Source organism: Coregonus lavaretus (assembly GCF_964263955.1).
Source record: "Coregonus lavaretus genome assembly, chromosome: 12".
Classification (NCBI taxonomy): Eukaryota; Metazoa; Chordata; class Actinopteri; order Salmoniformes; family Salmonidae; genus Coregonus; species Coregonus lavaretus.
This window is the reverse complement of record NC_139999.1, coordinates 18084423-18104519: the sequence shown is the minus strand read 5'-3', so window position 1 is coordinate 18104519 and position 20097 is coordinate 18084423. Positions and strand designations below refer to the sequence as shown.

At 43.3% G+C, this 20097-nt stretch overlaps 1 protein-coding gene across 1 annotated transcript in view; it reads right to left on the bottom strand.

Moving 5' to 3' along the window:
* The window catches only part of LOC311138975 (semaphorin-3F-like), a 111357-nt gene extending 91315 nt beyond the window's left edge, over positions 1 to 20042 (bottom strand). The window contains exons 1-2 of the mRNA XM_084173789.1: positions 19684 to 20042; positions 15994 to 16149 (exon numbers count right to left, since the gene is read on the bottom strand). Coding sequence (XP_084029915.1) covers positions 15994 to 16111 — 118 coding nt within the window. The 5' untranslated portion in view covers positions 16112 to 16149; positions 19684 to 20042. The remainder of the gene's footprint in view (positions 1 to 15993; positions 16150 to 19683) is intronic.
* Positions 20043 to 20097: the final 55 nt, after the last annotated feature.

Here is a 20097-nt window from a genome sequence, read left to right as displayed (position 1 = left end):
CTCACGTCCACCAGTGTTCTGTTTTCAGGTAGCCTTCCAGCCTCAGCTCAGGTTTAGGGGGAATTATTAGACAACTAATCCCTCTGGACTATTATTCTCACTGACATCTAAATCTTATCTTCCACAGGGGCAGCACCACGTCTAAGAATACACCGTGGTTTGGATCTCAAACTGAGAACAGAGTGTTGGTTACAATGGGACAAAGCCAGACAGGATTTCTAGACCTGTTTATCCAGTGAGCACTAATGCTCTGTTTTCACTGGTGAGAAAAGCCACCAAATCCCACAGGAAGTGCCAATTATGTCACCTAGAAAAGAGTGACCTTGAAGGGTGAAACCCTGTGGGTCTGTTAGACAGTTAAGTCTCACTGCTCCAGTTTAACCCGACAAGCTGGTTCTGAAAGAAAGGTTGTTTCTGGAAACAATAAATTATCTATCAATTTCTGTATCGTATTTTTGGACAAAGTGAGAATAAAATCACTTACTCTCTATACAAGTTTGTCTATATACAAGCCATCACTGAGTACTGTAGACTGACTTAGCTTGCAGACTGCTTTGATTTCAGCTCTGAGAAAACTGTATCCGCTGAAGAGAACCACAGCAACCATTGTGATTAAATGAACCAGTGAGGTACAGTCTTAATATAATTCATTTGGAACATGTGCCATCATTTACCATTCAAATGTCTGTGCATGTTCTCTGTAAGAGGCTCAGTGTAATCTTCACAATATCAAAGGCTAACATTGTTTCTGCTCTGCTTTTAATTGATGGTCTGGTTCTGCTTTTCTGTTATTCTAGTTGAATAAAGAGTGAAACTGTGTGAGTGCATATTTTAAAATAAAAACAAATGTGTACAGGCCCCGCTAGTCTCGTACCATAGGGAAAAAGTGATTCATATTATCTGGATCATTTGGATGGTATTTTCCAACATTGCGAGGGAGCAACAGATGCAACAACATGGCCGTGAAAGAGGAGCCAGACAGACAGACAACATTGGTCCTCGGTTTCAATCAAGACAGTGCTCTGACAGAATCAGGAACCCGAGCCCAGCGGATGTCCACAGGTGAAAGTCTGACCAGGGAGGGAACATCACACACACTGCAGCTCTGTTCCCTTGTGTGCTAAAAGAGAGCACCATTGCCACTCCAGGAATTCCAAACACTCCACTCCCTTTGCATTTACTGTTGTTCCCTTGTCAACGGAGGAGAGAGGGAGTGGGAGAAGGAGAGAGGGAGTGGGAGAAGGAGAGAGGGAGTGGGAGAGAGGGAGTGGGAGAAGGAGAGAGGGAGTGGGAGAAGGAGAGAGGGAGTGGGAGAGAAGGAGAAGGAGAGAGGGAGTGGGAGAAGGAGAGAGGGAGAGGGAGAAGGAGAGAGGGAGAGAGGGAGAGAGGGAGAAGGAGAGAGGGAGTGGGAGAAGGAGAGAGGGAGAAGGAGTGGGAGAAGGAGAGAGGGAGTGGGAGAAGGAGAGAGGGAGTGGGAGAAGGAAAGAGGGAGTGGGAGAAGGAGAGAAGGAGAGAGGGAGAAGGAGAGAGGGAGTGGGAGAAGGAGAGAGGGAGTGGGAGTGGGAGAAGGAGAGAGGGAGAAGGAGTGGGAGAAGGAGAGAGGGAGTGGGAGAAGGAGAGAGGGAGTGGGAGAAGGAGAGAAGGAGAGAGGGAGTGGGAGAAGGAGAGAGGGAGTGGGAGTGGGAAAAGGAGAGAGGGAGAAGGAGTGGGAGAAGGAGAGAGGGAGTGGGAGAAGGAGAGAAGGAGAGAGGGAGAAGGAGTGGGAGAAGGAGAGAGGGAGAAGGAGTGGGAGAAGGAGAGAGGGAGTGGGAGAAGGAGAGAGGGAGTGGGAGTGGGAGAAGGAGAGAGGGCAGGGCAATGCACCAGGAAACTGAACGCCCGAGACAGGGTGGACTATATTTAGACGAATAACTGTCACCTTCAGTGTCCCTCCCCAGAATAATCCTTCCGCTACAAGTTAAGTTCCCTGCCGAGCACAGTGGGGATTGGACCTGCCTGCGTCTCCTGTTCCTCCACAGAATCAGTTTACACACTTAATGAAAAACACACACACCACACATACACATACACAAGCGTGCGTGTGCACAGACACCCAAGAGATTACACAATGCGACTAAAAGCGTCAAACAGGGACTTTATCAGCATCTATCATTCTGAAGTTCAGCCCAGATGTTCACGCATTGAGCAATGCTGCTAACTCTTATTTAACCCCAATAGATTCCAGAGGGAAGCTCCAACCCTTTATCTGCATAAAAAATGTGGACCACCTAAGTAAGTGGATTCTGATACATATTTTCTTAAAGACTTCATGGCCACGTGGCCTTAGGTACCATAAACTCCTTGAAGACTCAAGTGCCAGCCGGCAAGATTCTATAACAGCGATTCTATAACCCTGCACTACAATGACCACAATTCATGGACAGTCATAAACACTACAATGTGCCTTTAATGACCAGCACATGAAGATGAGTGAACAGCACAGATTTGTCAAGGCCAGAGGCATCAGAAGCTGATGGGAGGGGTGCAGTACTAATGGCTGGCTGGCACAAATATGAAATGACATTCTGACCACTGTGATGTTTTATTTTGGGAGAGAAAGTGGCATCATCGGTCCCTGACACAATATTACAACTGGATTAAGGACAGTGTGTGCAGAACCACTCCCCCATGTGTGACCATGCTGGGATCAAAAACCCTTTTAATGCACCACCTGATGTGGGCGGGGGTGAGGGCTGAGGAGGTAAGGGGGTGAGGGGGAAAGGTCAGGGAGCAGGTGGGGGTGACTCATGACACCTTCCCCTCCCCTCCCTCCTGTGGGTCATGTGGACCACACACACACTTTTTTGTATAGACACAATATGCATCTGACACAGTGAGACTTGCTTGCCTGACAGAAGTGACACTCTTGATGAGTGTATCATGAATCCGAACCTACAGCCCAGAAAGAAGGGAAAGACCAGGCAGTGTTTCCACATAACCACTGGCCTCCAGCTGCCGCTGTTCAATGGCTAACCACTGTATAACTAACTGATGGACGCTGTGTAGGTGACATTTAGTGGAGCACAGTATTTCTCAATAAATATAGCTGTTGTGGGGAGAAACTGAGGTCTGGGTCAGGGCCAAAGTAATAGTGTTGTTTAATGCTTTGTCATTACCTCTCCACCACTGCAACAGGGACCAGGAAGGCCTGCTAACTGTAATTAGACAATATAGCCAAACGTTTTCATCTGTGCCAGATGCCAGGGACAGTGGTTTGGTTTCATAGGCTCAACAACACGTCTTGTGGTCCATTGGAGTGGTAAGACCCAGTAAGCCAGTGTTAAGGTGTGGCTGTAAGTGAACCCTCGTGGTGCCATGACAATCAGGGCAACAGGGAGAGACAGGTATGTACTGGAAGCTGTCCATGGAGCTACTAGCAATGATCGCCTGGAGTAGAGTAGATCACGTTGCATTAGCCTCACACACACAACCAATTGCCCCTGCTATTACTGATGTTTAAATGGAAATCACATTACAACACATATTCAAACAGTTAGCACCAGTGATAATAAAGGCAACCTACCACAGCAGTAACATGCTGTCATTTATAATCAAGTCAGCAGTGATAATAGGAGTTCAGGATGAGCCAACTCTGTCCTCTAATGTATTCCTAAGTGAACACTGGGGCTATTGTCTGTATTCTGTATGAATGTTGTAATGGTGTAAACATTGACTAGTGGAGGCGGTGAGAGGGAACCAGCTGGAAGATTAACTGACACTCAGATTTATGAAAAGGAAAACAACTATTGGTAAACAGCATGGACAGTATTAAGGAGTTGGGTACATGTATGTGGCGCAGTGGTCTAAGGCACTGCATCGCAGTGCTAGCTGTGCCACTAGAGATCCTGGTTCGAATCCAGGCTCTGTCGTAGCCGGCCGTGACCGGGAGACCCATGGGGCGGCGCACAATTGGCCCAGCATCGTCCAGGGTAGGGGAGGGAATGGCCGGCAGGGATGTTGGTAGAGCATGGTGTTTGCAACGCCAGGGTTGTGGGTTCGATTCCCGCGGGGGGCCAGTATGAAAAATAAATACAAATATGTATGTACTCACTAACTGTAAGTCGCTCTGGATAAGAGCGTCTGCTAAATGACTAAAATGTAAATGTAAATGTATGTACAGTGGCATTTTTCCTATTTTGTTGCATTACAACCTGTAATTTAAATTGATTTTTATTTGGATTTCATGTAATGAAAAAAAAGTGAAAAAACTTGTTTAAAAAAATTATACAAAATAAATAACGGAAAAGTGGTGCGTGCATATGTATTCACCCCCTTTGCTATGAAGCCCCTAAATAAGATCTGGTACAACCAATTACCTTCAGAAGTCACCTAATTACTTAAATAAAGTCCACCTGTGTGCAATCTAAGTGTCACATGATCTGTCACATGATCTCAGTATTTAGTATTGGCAGACTAAATAGCCTTGGTTTCTCAAATGACTGCCTCGCCTGGTTCACCAACTACTTCTCAGATAGAGTTCAGTGTGTCAAATCGGAGGGCCTGTTGTCTGGACCTATGGCAGTCTCTATGGGGGTGCCACAGGGTTCAATTCTTGGGCCGACACTTTTCTCCGTGTATATCAATGATGTCGCTCTTGCTGCTGGTGACTCTCAGATCCACCTCTACGCAGACGACACCATTTTGTATACATCTGGCCCTTCATTGGACACTGTGTTAACAAACCTCCAAACGAGCTTCAATGCCATACAACAATCCTTCAGTAGCCTTCAACTGCTCTTAAACACTAGTAAAACTAAATGCATGCTTTTCAATCGAACGCTGCTAGCACCCGCCCACCCGACTAGAATCACCACTCTCGACGGGTCTGACCTAGAGTATGTGGACAACTACAAATATCTAGGTGTCTGGTTAGACTGTAAACTCAACTTCCAGACTCACATAAAGAATCTCCAATCCAAAGTTAAATCTAGAATCGGCTTCCTATTTCGCAACAAAGCCTCCTTCACTCATGCTGCCAAACATGCCCTCGTAAAACTGACTATCCTACCGATCCTTGACTTCGGCGATGTCATTTATAAAATGAGCTTATCTTAGCTCATTGGTCACCATAGCAGCACCCACCCGTAGTCTGCGCTCCAGCAGGTATATCTCACTGGTCATTCCCAAAGCCAACACCTCCTTTGGCCGCCATTCCTTCCAGTTCTCTGCTGCCAATGACTGGAACGAATTGCAAAAATCTCTGAAGCTGGAGACTCTTATCTCCCTCAATAACTTTAAGCATCAGTTGTCAGAGCACCTTACCGATCACTGCACCTGTACACAGCCCATCTGAAATTAGCCCACCCAACTACCTCATCCCTATATTGCTATTTAATTTGCTCTTTTGCACCCCAGTATCTCTATTTGCACATAATCTCTTGCACATCTAGCATTCCAGTGTTAATACTATTGTAATTATTCTGCACTATAGCCTATTTATTGCCTTACCTCCATAACTTGCTACATTTGCACACACTGTATATATATTTTCTGTTGTATTTCTGACTTTATGTTTTTTTTTTTACCCCATATGTAACTCTGTGTTGTTTTTGTTGCACTACTTTGCTTTGTCTTGGCCAGGTCGCAGTTGTAAATGAGAACCTGTTCTCAACTGGCTTACCTGGTTAAATAAAGGTGAAATAAAAAAAATAAAAAAATATATACACACCTGTTCTGAAAGGCCCCAGAGTCTGCGACACCAAGCACGGGGCACCACCATGAAAGCGGCACCATGAAGACCAAGGAGCTCTCCAAAGTTGTGGAGAAATACAGATCAGGGTTGGGTTATAAAAATATATCAAAAACTTTGAACATCCCACGGAGCCCCATTAAATCCATTATTGAAAAATGGAAAGAATATGGCACCACAACAAACCTGCCAAGAGAGGGCCGCCCACCAAAACTCATGGACCAGGCAAGGAGGGTATTAATCCGAGAGGCAACAAAGAGACCAAAGATAACCCTGGAGGAGCTGCAAAGCTCCACAGCAGAGATTGGAGTATCTGTCCATACGACCACTTTAAGCTGTACACTGCACAGAGCTGGGCTTTCCGGAAGAGTGTCCAGAAAAAGCCATTGCTTAAAGAAAAAAATAAGCAAACGCGTTTGGTATTCACCAAAAGGCATGTGAGAGACTCCCCAAACATATGGAAGAAGGAATTGAAGGAATGATGGATGGCGCTAAATACAGGGATATTCTTGAGGGAAACCTGTTTCAGTCTTCCAGAGATTTGAGACTGGGACGGAGGTTCACCTTCCAGCAGGACAATGACCCTAAGCATACTGCTAAAGCAACACTCGAGTGGTTTAAGGGGAAACATGTAAATGTATTGGAATGGCCTAGTCAAAGCCCAGACCTCAATCCAATTGAGAATCTGTGGTATGACTTAAAGATTGCTGTACACCAGCGGAACCCATCCAACTTGAAGGAGCTGGAGCAGTTTTGCCTTGAAGAATGGGCAAAGATTCCAGTGGCTAGATGTGCCAAGCTTATGGAGACATAACCCAAGAGACTTGTAGCTGTAATTGCTGCAAAAGATGGCTCTACAAAGTATTGTCTTTGGGGGGGTGAATAGATGGCTCTACAAAGTATTGTCAAAGTGGTAGGCATGTTGTGTAAATGAAATGATACAAAACACCCAAAATCCATTTTAATTCCAGGTTGTAAGGCAACAAAATAGGAAAAACGCCAAGGGGGGTGAATACTTTCGCAAGCCACTGTACGTCAAGGGCATTGACATTCCTGAGTGCAGGGCTTTAAACCCTGAAGGGAAGTTTCTAACCCCGGCAGCACCCGAAATAGACAGAAAGTAAAAATAGAAGCCTGCTGCTACCTCTGGCCTGGACGGGGAGGGTGCAGATGAGAAGTGTGAATGAAAGACGGGGGCAGTCAGTCAGTGTAGCTTCCTCCTGCTCTGAGACACCTACCACTGGTATTCCCAATCCCAACCACAGTGGTCAGTCAATGTAGCTTCCTCCTGCTCTGGGACACCTACCACTGGTATTCCCGATCCCAACCACAGTGGTCAGTCAGTGTAGCTTCCTCCTGCTCTGGGACACCTACCACTGGTATTCCCAATCCCAACCACAGTGGTCACAGTGACCCACCTTCCTGCTCCTCCTCGTGGAATTGGTCCTGTATGCCAAAAAGGGAGTAATCCCATGTGATGTCACAGCATTCCCAAGCATTCCCACCATGCGCCATAATTCCAGGGACTACACTTGAGCACTACGGTTTCAAATTCCATTAACCCCGCCAGGGAAAAGGTGAGAGGGAGACCGTGTGTAGAAAAAGATAACTTCAAAAATACTGCAGTTAACGGGAAGCTAGAAACAGCAAACGCAACAAATGATATGTGAATATACACACCAGTGTGCACCATGGTCTTGTCAGCATGTCTCTGGGGATGGTGGTTGTGGGGGAGGGCTATGTCACCTTTTTTTTTTTTTTTTTTTTTTGTCATTTAGCAGACGCTCTTATCCAGAGCGACTTACAGGAGCAATTAGGGTTAAGTGCCTTGCTCAAGGGCACATCGACAGATTTTTCACCTAGTCGGCTCGGGGATTAGAACCAGCGACCTTTCGGTTACTGGCACAACGCTCTTACCCACTAAGCTACTGCCGCCCTAGACCTGGTCCTGTCATGTTATTTACAACTGTGGTACCTCTTGACCCTGTGCCTTTGTTTATTCTCACCTTAAGTTTACTTTGCCTCCTTATCTTAGCAGACACATGTAAAGAGCCTGTGTCCTAGAGGCCTTTCTAGGATAATATAGACACTAATGGTTTTTATTCACAATTCACACTTTCTGTAAACAAATGCATACAGCATGTGCAATGGTTTTACAATACCAATAAACAAAATCTGACGTTCCATTTGACTACAATGAACATTTAGTCAGTCATAGTAAGCTATGTATTAAACAGCACAGCTGTAGCCAGGGTTCATGTGTGGTTTAAGACCTCAAAAGGCAGAGCCATAAGCAAGGATCACCCACAATGGATGAACAATCATTTGTCTCTGTAGCTCAGTTGGTATAGCATGGCGGATGCAACACCTGGATAGTGGGTTCAATTCCCGGGACCACCCATACCTAAAAAAATGAATGTACGCATGACTCTTTGGATAAAAGTGTCTGCTAAACAGCATATATTATTATTATTATTTATTATTATTATTATTATTATTATTATTATTATTATTATTATTATTATTATTATTATTATTATTATTATTATTATTATATTATGTCAGAGGGGGAATATGGGCCAACTATACCAAAACATAATGGAGAAGCGTCCCTAGAGCAATGCCTATCAGTGCATTTGTTCATAAAAATGATTCTCCATGGGTGTTGTCAAACTGTGATACGGCACGGGTAATCTGTGAAACAACACAGATAGGCCTAAATCTGTTGTAATCTCTAAATGGATTTACAAGGAGCCTTGCATGTAAACAATAACTTATTAGTTGTCATGTTGGAGGCCTGTATTCTCTCACACAATACTTTTGCATAGTAATTCATTGGCTTTCACTTTAGTGGTGGAAGGCTTTGCAAAATGTGTTGGTTTAGCTTCAATTTCTCCAATAAACAAATCTGGAATAATGGCTTTACACTAAATTTATTACATACAGTGCATTCGGAATGTATTCAGACCCCTTGACTTTTTTCACGTTGTTACGTTACAGCCTTATTCTAAAATGGATTCAATCGTTTTTTCCCCTCTCATCAATCTACACACAATACCTCATAATGACAAAGCAAAAACTGGTTTTTAGAATTTGTAGCAAATTTATAAAAAACTGAAATATCACATTTACATACGTATTCAGACCCTTTACTCACCACCTGGGGGCGGCCCGTCAGGAAGTCCAGGACCCAGTTGCACAGGGCGGGGTCAGACCCAGGGCCTCGAGCTTAATGATGACTTTGGAGGGTACCATGGTGTTGAATGCTGAGCTATAGTCAATGAACAGCATTCTTACGTAGGTATTCCTCTAGAAGGGATAGGGCCGTGTGCAGTGCGATGGCAATTGCATCGTCTGTGGATCAATTGGGGCGGTAAGCAAATTGAAGTGGGTCCAGGGTGTCAGGTAAGGTGAAATGATCTGTCGTTCACAGATACCTTTAAAAAGAAAAGTAGGGGTGTGGATCAGAAAACCAGTCATTATCTGGTGTGACCACCATTTGCCTCATGCAGTGTGACACATCTCCTTCACATAGAGTTGATCAAGCTGTTGATTGTGGCCTGTGGCATGTTGTCCCACTCCTCTTCAATGGCTGTGCGAAGTTGCTGGATATTGGCGGGAACTGGAACACTGTCGTACATGTCGATCCAGAGCATCCCAAACAGGCTGAATGGGTGACATGTCTGAGGAGTATGCAGGCCATGGAAGAACTGGGACATTTTCAGCTTTCAGGAATTGTGTACAGATCCTTGCGACATGGGGCCGTGCATTATCATGCTGAAACATGAGGTGGTGGCGGCGGATGAATGGCAAGACAGTGGGCCTCAGAATCTCGTCACGGTATCTCTTTGTATTCAAATTGCCATCGATAAAATGCAATTGTTTTCGTTGTCTGTAGCTTACGCCTGCCCATACCATAACCCCACTGCCACCATGGGGCACTCTGTTCACAACGTTGACATCAGCAAACTGTGGTCAATTAATACACGTGGTCTGCGTTTGTGCCAATTCCACGCTCCCTCAATATTTTAGACATCTGTGGCATTGTGTTGTGTGACAAAACTGAACATTTTAGCGTGGCCTTTTATTGTCCCCAGCACAAGGTGCACCTGTGTAATGATCATGCTGTTTAATCAGCTTATTGATATGACACCTGTCAGGTGGATGGATTATCTTGGCAAAGAAGAAATGCTTACTAACAGGGATGTAAACAAATGTGTGCACAAAAGTTGAGAGAAATAAGCGTTTTGTGTGTATGGAACATTTCTGAAATCTTTTATTTCAGTTCATGAAACATGGGTCCAACACTTTACGTTTATATTTTTGTTCAGTATAATTCACTGTATTGTCCAGTTTTCCAGGTAGAGTCTCTGACTTATGGGGGTAGACGGGAGGAGACATTCCCCTCTTGGGGATTGTTGGCGACAGCGGTCTTGTCTGAGCTACCCCATAGAGTGCAATTGATTATCTATGGCGACTCACTTCTCTTTATGCCTAAGTTAGGTTGGCCATTTAAACGAGCTGTGAGGTATTGATTACACAGATTCCTATTAGCTTTCCTAACTGAAGCAGACTTCACAGCTCTGGCTATCAAAGTCTTTCACGCTGGCTGTGATCGTGCAGGGAAGGAGACAGTGATAAGCCTGACCAAAGTTTACTCTTTCATGCTTTCCTGGCTACAGATGAGTATCCTTTTGATGGCTACACTTGCATTATCCTCACTATTGTGGTTCAAAACATTTAGCTCCAAAACATACTGTTTGTGCAATACGTAAACCTTTCTAACATTCAAGCTTTAGAGTGAATATCTTGAGACATACTAATGCTGAACGTTTTCTTATTTCCAAAAGCAGAGCTTCAGGCTCCACATTTGGCTGCATATAATGGACTATCAGTCAGTAGGCCAGACCAGACTGCATCATAGATATGTAGGATCTTAATTTCACCAGTATTGTCGTAGCAAAATAATCCTGCAGCAACAGGATTTGAGCATTTAGTCCATAATATTGCTTGATCTGTGGTTAGGCTATTAGCTGGATAAAAGTAGGCCACATGAAAAGTGCAATACTGTTAATATAACCGTGTATTAGTGCGGGTTTTCTGTGAATTTATGTAAATCACCAAGCTCATCTGCAGAAAAGTGCAGAAAAATTATCAGCAACAAAAGAGTGATCAAATTAAGATCCTGCATCTGTATGTGAAGTTCCCTGGGGAAACATTTCACTGAAGCACAAAATAAAGTAGAAGGAAAAAAACAATTAAGAGGTTCTTGATTTACTCTCCACATGGGTAGGACCTGTTTTAATGGGGAAGTGATGGCCTCTTGTGTAAGAGGTCACAGTTCTTAACCCTTCTTGGGAGCAACAGAGTTAAGCAGGTTTTGGCAAGCAACCAACCTCACAATAGTGATAGATCAGACCATCAAGTAACCAAGAGAGGAATGTCAGCTTTAAATTTTTAATTTGGGATATGTTTAATATGATACGTCACCTTTATACAGCACTTTCATAATGAGCATATTATACTAAAATATATATCAACAGCGGCAGTCGATGCTGTTTAATGTAACAGCGATAGGTTTAGGCTACTACATGATACTCAACTTTCCCTATACCCATCATGATGTTGCTACAACCTAGCCTATGAATGAAAGTTTAAAACGTAGGTGCACACATTCAATACCGCCTTGCACACTCTTGCCTGCATCTAGCTGATCTAGGGTGTAATCATTTACATTTACGTCATTTAGCAGACGTTCTTATCCAGAGCGACTTACAGTTAGTGAGTGCATACATCTTTTTTTTTCATACTGGCCCCCAGTGGGAAACGAACCCACAACCCTGGCGTTGCAAGCGCCATGCTCTACCAACTGAGCTACACGGGGCTCATTAGTCCAACAGTTGCGAACAAGAGTTTCTATTGGACAAATTCAGGTTTGTTTATTCCCATTTCGTTCAGCTTGCTTCCATTTATGAAACGTTTTTCAACAGAATCGGCGGAATGAATACACCCCTGATCATGCGTAAACACAGTTCACTTTCATACTGCCACGTTGTATTCCTTCTCGCATCTATGCGCTCTACTCCTCTTACCTTTTCCCTTCGCTTGTGGACTTCAATGCACAACACATCAGCTGTATGTGACCAGGTGAAAAAAACGTTTCCAAGCCAAACCATATCATAACCACTACACACAGCCTACATCACTGTCACCATATTAGCTAACGTCATAGTTAACATAGCTAATATAACTAATGCATTACTACACCCACTACAATCATGCAGTAACTTTACAGTGTAACGCACTTACACTGGAGGGGCCCAGTGGCAATAAATTAGAAAAAACAATAGCTTACCTTGACTTGGAAGAGTTCCAATGTTGTGTTGGATAGTCATAGCCAGCTAGCTAACATAGCATCTCTCTGTTTGAGTAGGCTAAACTAGCTAGCTGCATTTGCTAGCTAAGTAAGTGAAACTGAAAGTGAAACAACATTTTGAAATCTCTCTCTCGCTCTTGCTTCTCTTTCATTTTGGAAGAAATTAATTTGTTCAAAACTGTTCAACTATTGTCTTTCTCTCTATTTGAGTCAACTACTCACCACATTTTATGCACTGCATTGCTAGCTAGCTGTAGCTTATGCTTTCAGTACTAGATTCATTCTCTGATCCTTTGATTGGGTGGACAACATGTCAGCTCATGCTGCAAGAGCTTTGATAGATTGGAGGATGTCCTCCGGAAGTTGTCATAATTACTGTGTAAGTCTATTGAAGGGGATGAGAACCATGAGCCTCCTAGGTTTTGTATTGAAGTCAATGTAGCCAGAGGAGGACGGAAGCTAGCTGTCCTCCAGCTACACCATTGTGCTACCCTACAGACTGCTGCTGAGGCTACTGTAGACCTTCATTGCAAAAAAGTGTTTTAGTAAATTATTTGGTGACATGTGAATGTATTTTGTATAGCTTTATCCAAAAAGGATAACTTTTTTAATGTTTTTACATTTTTATGAAATTCACTGAGGAGGGTGGTCCTCCCCTTCCTCCTCTCAGGAGCCTCCACTGCAAAACCACCCAGTTTATAAATATATATACACTGCTCAAAAAAATAAAGGGAACACTTAAACAACACAATGTAACTCCAAGTCAATCACACTTCTGTGAAATCAAACTGTCCACTTAGGAAGCAACAGTGATTGACAATAAATGTCACATGCTGTTGTGCAAATGGAATAGACAACAGGTGGAAATTCTAGGCAATTAGCAAGACACCCCCAATAAAGAAGTGGTTCTGCAGGTGATGACCACAGACCACTTCTCAGTTCCTATGCTTCCTGGCTGATGTTTTGGTCACTTTTGAATGCTGGCGGTGCTTTCACTCTAGTGGTAGCATGAGACGGCGTCTACAACCCACACAAGTGGCTCAGGTAGTGCAGCTCATCCAGGATGGCACATCAATGCGGGCTGTGGCAAGAAGGTTTGCTGTGTCTGTCAGCATAGTGTCCAGAGCATGGAGGCGCTACCAGGAGACAGGCCAGTACATCAGGAGACGTGGAGGAGGCCGTAGGAGGGCAACAACCCAGCAGCAGGACCGCTACCTCCGCCTTTGTGCAAGGAGGAGCAGGAGGAGCACTGCCAGAGCCCTGCAAAATGACCTCCAGCAGGCCACAAATGTGCATGTGTCTGCTCAAACGGTCAGAAACAGACTCCATGAGGGTGGTATGAGGGCCCGACGTCCACAGGTGGGGTTGTGCTTACAGCCCAACACCGTGCAGGACATTTGGCATTTGCCAAAGAACACCAAGATTGGCAAATATGCCACTGGCGCCCTGTGCTCTTCACAGATGAAAGCAGGTTCACACTGAGCACGTGACAGACATGACAGAGTCTGGAGACGCCGTGGAGAACGTTCTGCTGCCTGCAACATCCTTCAGCATGACCGGTTTGGCGGTGGGTCAGTCATGGTGTGGGGTGGCATTTCTTTGGGGGGCCGCACAGCCCTCCATGTGCTCGCCAGAGGTAGCCTGACTGCCATTAGGTACCGAGATGAGATCCTCAGAGCCCTTGTGAGACCATATGCTGGTGCGTTTGGCCCCGGGTTCCTCCTAATGCAAGACAATGCTAGACCTCATGTGGCTGGAGTGTGTCAGCAGTTCCTGCAAGAGGAAGGCATTGATGCTATGGACTGGCCCGCCCGTTCCCCAGACCTGAATCCAATTGAGCACATCTGGGACATCATGTCTCGCTCCATCCACCAACGCCACGTTGCACCACAGACTGTCCAGGAGTTGGCGGATGCTTTAGTCCAGGTCTGGGAGGAGATCCCTCAGGAGACCATCAGCCACCTCATCAGGAGCATGCCCAGGCGTTGTAGGGAGGTCATACAGGCACGTGGAGGCCACACACACTACTGAGCCTCATTTTGACTTGTTTTAAGGACATTACATCAAAGTTGGATCAGCCTGTAGTGTGGTTTTTCACTTTAATTTTGAGGGTGACTCCAAATCCAGACCTCCATGGGTTGATAAATTTGATTTCCATTGATAATTTTTGTGTGATTTTGTTGTCAGCACATTCAACTATGTAAAGAAAAAAGTATTTAATAAGATTATTTCATTCATTCAGATCTAGAATGTGTTGTTTAAGTGTTCCCTTTATTTTTTTGAGCAGTGTATTTTTTATGCTGTGTCAAAGCCCATAGCCAAAACATCAAAGGGTGCCATAAAGACAAATCTCAAACTTGTTGCCAAAAATCTAGTTAGTAAGTACGATCTATAAAAATAACCTACATCGCCGGCCAATAGTAAATGTATCCCTGCAACTGTAGTGAATAATTAAAACATTATAATGCAAGGTGGAAAGTGCAGCTCCTTTGCCAATGTGGGGTTTACAAGAGACTAGAAAAGCAATTAAGTGGGTGAATCACAATATTGAAGGAGGGAAAGGCTCTCTCCAGAGCTTAGGAGAAAAGCAGAGTCAGTAGACCGTGAAATGCATCATGACTGGGGAGCAAAACAAACAGGTAAGCAAGAGAGCCAGGTTCTCCTCTGTGTCTGCTCATCAGCAAACAACACCGCTGGTTTTGCAAAACATTCTTACAGGTGAATAAAGAGCGGGCCACAATTTCAAACGACACACTTCTGAGAACAAAATAATATAAATGTATCCATTCTAAAAAAAGCAATCAACCGAAAAACGAAAAGACCAACCTTGTTGATACAGTTGAGTAAAAGCAATATATTTGAAGATATTCAACTAGAGAACTGGGTATATTGATATTTGAAAAAAAGAATGAAAGAATTGCTGAGCTCTGGATATGTGTTCAGTGATGTGTTTAATTTGACTTGATTAAAGAGGGAAATAACCTTTAATATTGAACTGTGCTAGACCAGGAGCCCTGGGAAATGGAAGGCAAAGCAAAGAGGGGCACTGCTCAGTCCCTTTGCTCTGCTACGGCTGCTAATCACAGGCTAGATCTGAGAGAGGGACAGACCTTAGGGACAAACAGCGCTCTGCTTGGCTGAACCAGGCAATTTGATCTCAGTAATACCCGCTACACACTCCCTCCAAACCCCACAACCCTACCCCACCTCATCTACATGGCCACTGAAGTGCATGAACCAAGCCCTGAGATGTGTTGTCCTGCAGAGGGACCCCCGATCTGATAATGACCATGATAGTGTTATCATTACATGCTAATATGCTGCAGACGACGTCTTTTTAATGCATCACTTTCACTTTTAGATTGTTCCTTCTCCATTACAAAAACATCAGATAATCTAATCATGTTGATTCAAGGACACCTTATAACTAGCATTCTGTACCAGAGGAAAAATGCTTCTAAAAAATACACTGTCTTTGTTAACCTCAATTTATGTTTTTAATTATTCGTTCAATATAGTAAAGTGGAAGCAGCTGCTGAAAATGACCATGCCAGGATGTTTAAGAGAGGAACAAATTAGAATCGCATGATTTGTTAGTGGTCACTGGGACGGATCTGCGGTGCAACATGACTCTTACTATGCTGTAAATTCTTCATATGGAATCTAGAGCACTTATCAAAGCCAGAATCATCCCATTTATCTGATTATCAAATCATCAGTCACACAAAGGGTGCAGACACACAGTGCAGAGCAGTAGAAAACAGCAAATGTGGCGATTCTTTTAATGACGCCACACAGCGGGAGGAAGCTATTGGAGGAGAGAACTACATGAATTCAAGACACCACATAGAAACCACTAAGGGGTAGACCAGAGATGTTTGCCTCTTACCTTTGAAGGAGATGAAGACACGGGGTGAAGCATGAGGGTCGTTGATGTTGTGATTGCACAGAGCCCCGACAACCAGGGCCAGGAGTATGTGGACCGTCCACAGACCGTCCAACAGCATGGTGAACCAACCTCCAGGCACAGAACAATCACAGAACACTGGAGGAAAGAAGAGGTCAACAATTAATCATTTGAAAAACGTCAGCTGCTAAAAGTATTATACAGTGGTATTCACGATGAGAGCTTCTTCATGAGAGCTGTGAACATTTGATGTTCATCACTGATGTTTAGGGATTACACCCAGACCATTGGACCATTCCAAATTAGAGAATCCAACTGTTTAGTTTTCTAAACAATTCCATTTGGCCAGAGTCATATTTGACCTTAATGTATGTGTGACAAAATGATGGGAACATCAACCTGGTCTCCTCCATTGTTCCCTGCCTCTTGTACAAGAATATGCTGTTATCTTCTAGTCCCACCAAACACATTCCTCTTTCATGATCACAAACTCTGTGCACTACTCTGTAATTATGTTGTCACCTAATGTAAGGTTCTGCCTTGTCTTCACACAATATACCATGTCTTCACACAATCCAGTGTGAAAAAATCTTGTCACTGGTGTAATCTCACCTCTACAAAATAGAATACAGTATTGAAGATATAATCAACCAGTCTTACCAGAACCACTGGGATTGTTGATTGAAACTGTAATAACATTGTGATCAAATGTAGCAATGGAGCCACACCTAACAGGAATGGGCAATACACTCAAGTTAAAAAGGGTAAGCAGAATACTGCATGCTTCATTAAAGGTCCAATGCAGCCATTTTTATATCAATATCAAATCATTTCTGGGTACCAATTAAGTACCTTACAGTGATTGTTTTAAATTAAATGGTTAAAAAAATAATCAAAAATAGCTTCTTAGCAAAAAGCTATTTTTCAAGTAAGAATTTTGCTAGAAATGTCTGGGAGTGGCCTGAGTGAGGGGTCTAATTGGAGGAGCCTAATATGTAACCTAAAACTCGCTGTTATTGGCAGAGAGGAGGGCAAACTCTCTTTGTTATTGGCCTATTCATTTATACCACCCATGCAAACAAGCTGAAATTTCTGGCAGTCTTTTCAAACAACTCTTACACTAAAAGGGAATTATCATCATTTTCACAATTTCACAGTATTATTCCAACCTCATAGTGTGGAAATATATATAAAACGCAGGAAAATCACGTTTCGACTGCACTCACCCTTTAAGGATAGTACGGTGTTGCCTAGACTTGATACAAAAAAAAAAAGTATTATTATTCGTCTTATTTCATGGCTTTAACAGTGTAGGGCAGATGCCACTGTGGTTTTGTGCACCATAATAAAGCATGGATCCATGGATGTTCAGGCTTGGCTAACAGGCTCATGCCATCTAGTAGATACAGTGCCCTGCTCTTATGGACACTGCCAACCTTTACATTCTCCTGATTCCCACATTCAAGGAGCTATAGGGCTTTTACTTCAGCTGTAACAGGCAGTTTCTGTGTCCCATAGCCCAGGGTGCTATGGCATCACATGCACCTTGGATTCAGTGAATATACGTCATCAATGTACAACGTTTACATTTTGGTGGCTATATAACCACTCTGCATGCGATTGCCAGTGAGCACAGTGTAAAGGGCACTTCAACCACAAACACAACATGCAGACTGCTGGAGAGCTGGAGCCAGAGCCTACAGTCCAAAAGAGATCCTTGAACCAAACGGGTTGGTTAGGGTGGATTTATGAGTATAACCAGCTGTTCAAACCTCAGCTATTTGTGGACAATTTGTTAACTGGGCAGCTGTTTATTCTGAGTCAGGGGCTGATTCTTTCACACAAGCAAATGAAATTAAACAACGGACTATTTACAAATAACATTTCAACACACACACAGACAGACACCAACACACGCAGGCGCACACACACTGTTACACACACATGTGCATGATTTTCCATTTGTACAATATCCTAGAAATTCTCATTTGATTTAAATGATCTAACAGGTCCAGATCCAATGTTTTCCTCTTTATGTTCTTGAAGAGAAACAAGTGTAATAGCAGTGTAATAGCGTAGGCCATACATTCGATGGGGCTAAATATAGGAATGAAGCTCAGTAGCCTTGGCATGGTTCTCATCAAAGGATCAACAATTTATAATAAACATGACACCTACATTAAGGCAACTTATCCCCCACCCACCCCCATCGGTTCATTGGCATGTCACACTTTGAATTAGGCAGACATTTTTGGTAAAATGTCGACAGACTAGCCTATAGACTAGCCTATAATAATACATTATTTGGGACGGTTCCTCGTTAATGCATTTTATCAGAGGTGTCTGTTCTCAGTTCTTGCATGTGTTTTTGACAGCCAAACATTACTTATTGCTGTATCGTGAATCAAGACAATTGCCACGGTGAGCTTGATTTACTGTCCGAAAGGCAGTAAAGACCACTATTAAAATGCGCTTTTAGCCACTTACCCTCAGTTTGGTCCAGCGGCAGCCGCGCTTGTAAATTCAGCGGGCTATTGGGATCATATATTCCAAGAGTAGTTTTGCCTACTTTGTGCATTTCCCCAATTATTTGGAAATTAGCTTTTATTCTTCTTTCGGGCTAGGGTAGGCTACATTTCTATTCTTAGAGAGATTTGTGCGCTTCTAATGACTTGTGCACTTTTACCTGAGGCAAAATAACCTTTGTGGATGACTAAATTCAGTCCGTATTTTTATTCTAAAAAGAAAACACCTAGGCTATTGCAGAATCAATGTGAACAATCTTCGAAATATTACGCTATTTTGAAAACTGGAGACACTCATTCTACAGTCCCGTGTAGCTCAGTTGGTAGAGCATGGGGCTTGCAACGCCAGGGTTGTGGGTTCGATTCCCACGGGGGACCAGTATGAAAAATGTATGCACTCACTAACTGTAAGTCGCTCTGGATAAGAGCGTCTGCTAAATGAGTAAAATGTAAATGTACACACTTCGGTTGTCAAATGTCAGCTGTAGTTATCGATACTACCTGTGTTGAGTTGTGAGAGATGAAGCTACTAATTTGTCAGATAGATCTGAAGCTGGTAGTTGTTCCAGCACAGAAAAAAAGACAACTCCTTTAAAGCATGGTAAAACTCACTGACATGACATGCCATATATGTTTGCTGTTTATAACAATGTCTAAGTGTCCAGAGAATGCTGTCACACAACTTCAAATGTTCATTATTAAAGCCTAATTTAAATAGCCACATTAAGCAGTTTTTCATACAGTCTAAGCCTAATCAAATAAACAAGTTTTAAAAGTTATTATGCCAGTACCGAACTTATTAGACCCATTTTGTCACAGATCTTTTGGAGCAACCACATGTCCCATGTAACCCATCAGTAAATAATTGCACTGCTGTGCGCAAATTGTAGGCTGTTTGAATGCAAAGCATTACCCTTACAAAAAAAGAGAGCAGTTTTGAAACTGCAGTAAAAGTGCAGTAACTGCAGTCGACTGTGGTATTTTGGACGCAGTAATTGCAGAATAACTGCACTCTAACTGCAGTTACACTGCAAAATTACTACTGTAAAAAATAACTTATTTTGGACGCAGTATTTGCAGCATACTGCAGTTATAATTCACTCTAACTGCAATCTTTTTTTGTAAGGGTAACGTTATGAATAATTACCTGATTGTCACTTTACTCTCCACAAATAACTTTGAGTCCAAGTCCAACCTTACAAGTCATCGAAGAAACCAACAGAATTCCACGAAATGATTCGCCTCTCGTCTCCAAGTTTAACATGTATAAGATCCGGGTGCCGTAGCAGGACAGTCTTTAGATTTACACCTGAGCCCGGTGTGTTTATTGCTGCCAGGTCCAATGCTCATGAGGCGCAGCTGAAAAGAACGTCTGTCCAAATCAATTTCGTGAAAGTTTAATGAGAGAAGTTGTGGCAAGTCCAATGTGACAGATCCAGGAAAACGGACAATTTTAAGTATTCCTCTTTGTCTGAAAGTCGTCTAAACACGCAGCAAGTGTTGCTGGTAAAAGTGTATTCGCTCCTGAATGCTGGGGAAACGCGCTGGCAGGTGGATGCAA